The sequence below is a fragment of the Mus caroli genome, chromosome 17 (genome assembly GCF_900094665.2).
Source record: "Mus caroli chromosome 17, CAROLI_EIJ_v1.1, whole genome shotgun sequence".
NCBI classification, from domain to species: Eukaryota; Metazoa; Chordata; class Mammalia; order Rodentia; family Muridae; genus Mus; species Mus caroli.
Genome location: NC_034586.1, coordinates 50,121,516 through 50,127,515, shown reverse-complemented (window position 1 = coordinate 50,127,515; position 6,000 = coordinate 50,121,516). Strand labels below are relative to the sequence as shown.

The window sequence follows — 6,000 nt, the reverse complement described above, 5'->3', positions numbered from 1 at the left end:
ATTTCTGAGTTCGAGGCCAGCCTGGTCTACAAAGTGAGTTCCAGGACAGCCAGGGCTATACAGAGAAACCCTGTCTCGAAAAAACCTAAAAAAAAAAGAAAATTACCTCATAGATAACACGTTATACAAAGGGCGGAATTATAGAAGGATGTTGATAGTTAAGTTCAAAGCAGTGTTTCATTCTATAAGCTCCTAAGTTCAAAGCAGCACTTTCATATGGCCTCACTTTATCACAGTGCCCACCTGTGACTTCATCCTTGGATCTGACCTAGAATGAATGTTTTACCTCGATCACAAATTTGTCCCAAACCTATTTTTCTTTTTAGTGTTAATTGTGAAAGCTCATTGTATCCCTTATTATGCAGCCTTTCCTTACCTTCCTCTATGAGGAGTGAGTACATTCTATTCTTGATTTTGACTATTACATCTTTTTGGTAAAACAGCTAAAACCATCTCCTGAATACTTTTTTTTTCTTAACTGACCAAATCAGGAATTCTATAAAGTCATTAATTCATCTAAACAGCATTAACTCATGAAATTTCACCTTCATGTTGATCTGCAGAAAATATGGTCAAAAGGGTAGGCTGATGCCCAGGAATCATTAAGCTGTGTAATAGGGATAGGAAAAAGTATACCAGCAGTAAGAAGTGATTCTGGGATGAAGTCTTTTGGGATCTTGCCTCTCAGAGTTCACTCATCATAGGCCATGCAAAAATGGTGGGCCATCTCCAGAAAACGTATTTGCCTTTAGCCTTTTCTGGATGGCTCCTGACAAGGAAGAGTAGTGAAAACCACCTACTTGTGTCAGCCACAGTATGGCCACTTAGGGTCCCTAGTAGAAGTATGTCTGTGACCAGGCAGATGATATAAATATGTTAAGTAGAAGAGAGTTAGGATGACCCTGGGTCATCACAAAGAGATGGAAGTGTGCCCAGGTAATGGCTATAGGGCAATCTGTGGGACTCCTGTAGATAGGTTTTAGGACTCTCAGAAAGTTTACATTTGGATATGTGTGTGGTAAAGTCAAGGTCTCAGTACATATCCAGAGCTGGCCTCAAGCTCTCAATTTTGTTTCAGCCTCCTGAGTACTGGGATTATAAGTGTGTTGGGTTCCCATCACTCCTGGCTTGTAGTAAATATTTTTCCTTTCTCCCTCTATTCTCTAGTCATCCATTCATTTGTAAAGATATACAATAGTTAATTACAGGCTGGAGCTATGGTTCAGAGACATTGCATTTGCCTAGCCCTGGGATCAGTAATGACCAAAATGGAAAAGAAAAAGTTATTATTGAGATTGAGACTTGACTAGTTTAACTGAGGTTAGTTGATAACAACACTCTATGGTTTTCTTTTTCCCAGACAGAAACTCACCATGTAGCCAAAGCCAACCTCAACCTCATTGCTACCTTGTTTTGGGCTATAAATTATATTGAAAAAATTTAAAAGATTACAAATGGATTTTATGTTAAAATTGTATATGAGAGTGTGTGCTGGGCTCTCTTCTATCATTTAAGCCTTAATCCTTTGAGGCAAGTCCTTGGTGGATCTGGAACACACTTTTTTCTTTTTGGTGAGGCTGGTAGCCAGGAAGTCCCAGTCCAGCTATTTTTTCTGTCTTCAGGGTCAGGAGAGATTCTGCCTTAAAGGAATAGGAGAAGCATGGTGGAAGAGGGCATCGAATGTTCTCGTTTGGCCTCTATCATCTGCATGTGCACACACACACTTATAAAATAAAATGTTTCTTCATAGCTGGAGTAAAATATTATTTCTCTGAGTATTTGTTCAGATGTCTAGCTGAATTTGTGGACTGGGCACTTAATTTCACTTAGGCAAACATGGAACAATCAGTGATTTGTTAAGGACCTTTTTGGGGGGCTTTATAAAACTTGACTGTAGGTTTCTATAAAATTATGAGTAAGACTGTCCAAAGAGAGTGTACTATTTCTTTCAGTAATCATCTTAAAATATTTTAAAATTTATTTTATGTGTATAAGTATTTTGTCTGCATGTGCATGCAGTGGTAGACAGAGGTCAGAAAAGGCCATCAGATCTCCTGGAATGAGTTACTGGTGTTATGAGCCTCATGTGGGTCCTATGCAAACACAGCACAGCAGGTGCTCTTAACCACTGAACCACATATTTCATCTTTCTTCCAGAGTGTTTTGGAGATCAAAAGTGTGGGATGAGAAAACTTCAACATTTACTTCCGATGAGAATCTCAAGACTGTCAAAAAAATGGGTGGCAAAAGAAGGCCTAGACCAAGACGCTCCATCGACCTGGAAGATTCCACTGAGCAGCTGATTTCTGGTGACTTGGTCACATTCCCCTGCTCTGTCTGCTACCAAGAACTGAACAAAGCTAGGAATTTTCTACATAAGAAACATCACAATGCTCTAAGTATGCTGGGTTTCCAGTGGATGGGAGGGAGGCAACCAAAGCCCAAACTGGTCAGTTTTCATAGAGAGTGTATAATTTCTAATCTTTTGAGATCTTCTACATACAGTGAAAAAGTCCTTCACAGTATGAACTACGCATTTGAGTTTCTTTGGAAGAAACAAGTTCCATCATACTTCAAACTTTGTGATAAGGTTGGCGAGACTTCTACATATTCTCCAAACAGCAACCATCTGATGATTAAAGGTATAGCCATCTGTAGCAATAGTAATTCATCCTGGAAAGCTGAGCCGAACTGTAAATTCACCGTCGTGAACGATTTTGGTGATAAGGCCAATGTGTGCTTTTTCGGTTTATTCGATAGCCATTACGGTTATGCAGCAGCAGACCTGGCATCAAAGGAGTTTCAGGTTTTACTTCTCCATCAATTGTCTATACAGGATCCTTCCTACCAAATGACAGCTGAGCAGAAGCAACTCATCAATTCCTTTGACACTGTGTTCAGGGAAGAATACAGAGCCAGAGAAGAGGCCTTCTCTTCCACATACAAAACCTTCAGAACTAGTAGACGGGAGTATGAAGATACACACAAAGCCTTTGCAAAGGCATTTTGGAGAATGGATAGGCTTCTACGGCTTGGAAGGAATGAGACTTCCCGGGTTCGGTGGAGTGGCTGTTCGGCACTCACTTGTATGTTAGAGGGTGGGGTTAAGAACCCACATGCTAATAAAGACTGGGAAAAAAACTATCAGCAGGGTTCCACCAGTTTTCCCTTCCAGAAGACTCCACAGATCATATCTGGAGTACTACACCTTGCAAATGCTGGTATGTATCTTCATTTGCATCCATGACACCTAAATATCTGTAAATGCCTACTCATGCTGCTAAAACCACTGATATTTAACAATTTGCTAAGGTGCAGAAATTGCACTGAACAATTAAGAAACAAAAAAAATTCCAGTTTAACATACCGTTGTGTTCATTCTCAGTGACCATGTGGTATTAATTTCCTAATAGTGGAACCATTTTTCCTTCAGTTTTCTGAGCTTTAAACTGGCTAAGATACTGGGCAAACTCTTCTCACAAGGCTACATTTCCAGCCCACTTTGTTGTTCTTACTTTTAAAACAGAATTCCTCTGCCTCTTAAAACTGGGGTGTCAGCAATCAGCCCTGGCTAAGTTCTTGTCCTTATCATTTCTAATTTATATTCTATCTTACAATTTTCCTTTATCTTTTACTTCTTTACTTCATTAAATCCTTATGGGATTCAAGTACTTACACTCATACATATACATATACAGGGTCATGTCTGTGGGGGTGGATTTGCCACAGCTTTTCAGAATGGTGACTACAGTACACTATCCACTTAGTAATGGCTAAAAAGTTCTAGTTCTCTACATTCCTTCATTGAATATTGTCATCTCATTTGGTGTCTTTGCACCCTGAACCAGCTTTTTAGCCCTCGCCCCCCCTTTTTGATGGTCTTTCTGGGTAACTTAAGCTAGTTATCTTAGTCAGGGTTTCTATGACTGCGAGAAATGCAAAAAGCAAGATTTAGCTTATACTTCCAGATCATAGACATTGCAAGTCAGGACATGAACTCAAACTCAGAAGGCATGGAGCGCTTCTGTTTACTGGCTTTCTTAGCTTGTTTCTTATAGGACCCAGGGCCACTCTAGCCCAGGGATGGCACTATCTACCATGGGCTGGAGCCTTTCATTCTGATCACTAATTGAGAAAATCCTGGATCTCATAGAGGCTCCTTTCTCTCTGATGACTCTTATTAGCATCTAGCTGACACCAGAATTAGGCCAGTATAGTTAGCCTGGCAAACACCCCCTCCTCTGCTTTCACTGTTCTCATTCTAGAGTACTAGAATTACCGGTGTGTAATCTGGCTCAGTCATTATTTTGACTATACAATGTTTGTATGCAAATGATGTTTATATATGTATTTCTATATGCATCATTTTGTATTTAAGTCTTTTAGGAACTCGTACTCCTTTTGTTCTTAATTCCTTTGTGCTGACCTGTTCATTTGGTTTGTTTCCTGCCTGGAAAATTCCTTGATTTCTATGATGTGGATTTCCTGGTGTTTTCTTTCCTTTCTTTGAGACAGGGTCTCTATTATGTATCCCTGACTGACCTGTAACTATGTAATCCAGACTGGCTTCAAGCTCACTGAGATCCACTTGCTTCAGTCTCCTAAGGGCTAGAAAAAAGGAATACACCACNCATACANGGCTAGTGATGAATTTTTAAGATATTATTTGCCTTGTTTTTGAAGGAAATAATCAATTGGTGTGGAATTACAGACTGGCAGATTTTTCTCAGTTGTTGGAATCTGTTTCCTTTTGGCCTGCTGGCATCCCTTGTCTCAGCCTCTCTTGTTCCTCTCTTCAGAATGTGGCTCCTCCTTGTGGCTGCTTGAAAGATTTTCTCTTTCTCAGATTTTAAGCCATTTGACTGTGTTGGATCTATTTCTCTCTTTAAGGATCCTAAGATCACTCACATCATTTGTGTTAGTNCAAGGAACCCACCAGCAGCCTACGAATGCTCCTTTAATCTGTGCTTTGTTTCATTCTTCTATTTTTCCTTCTTTGAAGGAAATATTTTTCTTAATGCAGATGACCTGAGCTCACAAAGATCATGGTGCATGTGTGGAAACCAGACGACTTTCAGGGTTGGTTCTCTTTCTCCCGGCAAGCCATCTTTTCTTTCTTTTTCACTCTAACCCAGGCTGTCCTCCCAACTTGTGGCAATCCTTCTGCCTCATTCTGAGCATCTCGACATCCTGGATGTTAGAAACTCCATACTGGCAAGCCATCTTCTTCCTCTTGGAGACAGGATCTCACTCTAACCCAGCCTGTCCTCCAACTTGTGGCAATCCTCATTCAGAGCATTGAGGTTACAGGTACTAGCCACCATGTCAGATTCTCTTCCTTTCTCTTTCCTTCTCATCTTTCCTTTCTTCTCCCTTTCTCTCACCTTTAGTGTTTTGTTTTCCTCTATTTTCTGAGATTTAGTCCGTCACTAAAGACAAGAAACTAGAAGTTACAAAGAACTTATTCTTATGTTTTTGTGAATGTAACATATGTGCAGGTACCTGGGGAGTTTGAAGAGAGCACATTGGATCCCCAGAGCTGGAGTTATTGGCAGTTGTGAACNACCTGACAGGTCACTAAGTTTTCTTAGTCACTGATCCATCTCTCCAGCCCATTATTATTTTCTGACTTAAGAACTTTGTTATTTCTGCATCAACTCATCAACATGTGGAGACCTAACAGTACCTTGCCCAGGATGTGTTTGGTGAGATGGGCTAGACCCTGATCCACAGTGACTATTACTGCCCCCTTTGTTTTTTGGACACAGTGGCCTCACTCTTGCAACCCACCTGCCTTATACTACCAAGTTACTACTCCTTTAAAAGCAGGACAGTCACATGTACCTGCCATATTACAGAAGTATATAAAGCCAAAGTGCTTGCGTACCATCTCCCTGCTTAAGCTAGTATGTGAATTCAAGCTGTCACATGGAACATTAGAAAGTTGAGCTACTCCCCCTACATAGTTTTAAACCTATAGTAGCATTACTCACACACGCA

The 6,000-nt window shown here is 40.4% G+C and overlaps 1 protein-coding gene across 2 annotated transcripts in view; it reads left to right on the top strand.

Moving 5' to 3' along the window:
• The window catches only part of Pp2d1 (protein phosphatase 2C like domain containing 1), a 34,019-nt gene that overhangs the window by 24,802 nt on the left and 3,217 nt on the right, over positions 1-6,000 (top strand). For both annotated transcript variants that reach the window (XM_021186474.2, XM_021186475.2), the window contains exon 2: positions 2,158-3,221. In XM_021186474.2, coding sequence (XP_021042133.1) covers positions 2,158-3,221 — 1,064 coding nt within the window. The remainder of the gene's footprint in view (positions 1-2,157; positions 3,222-6,000) is intronic.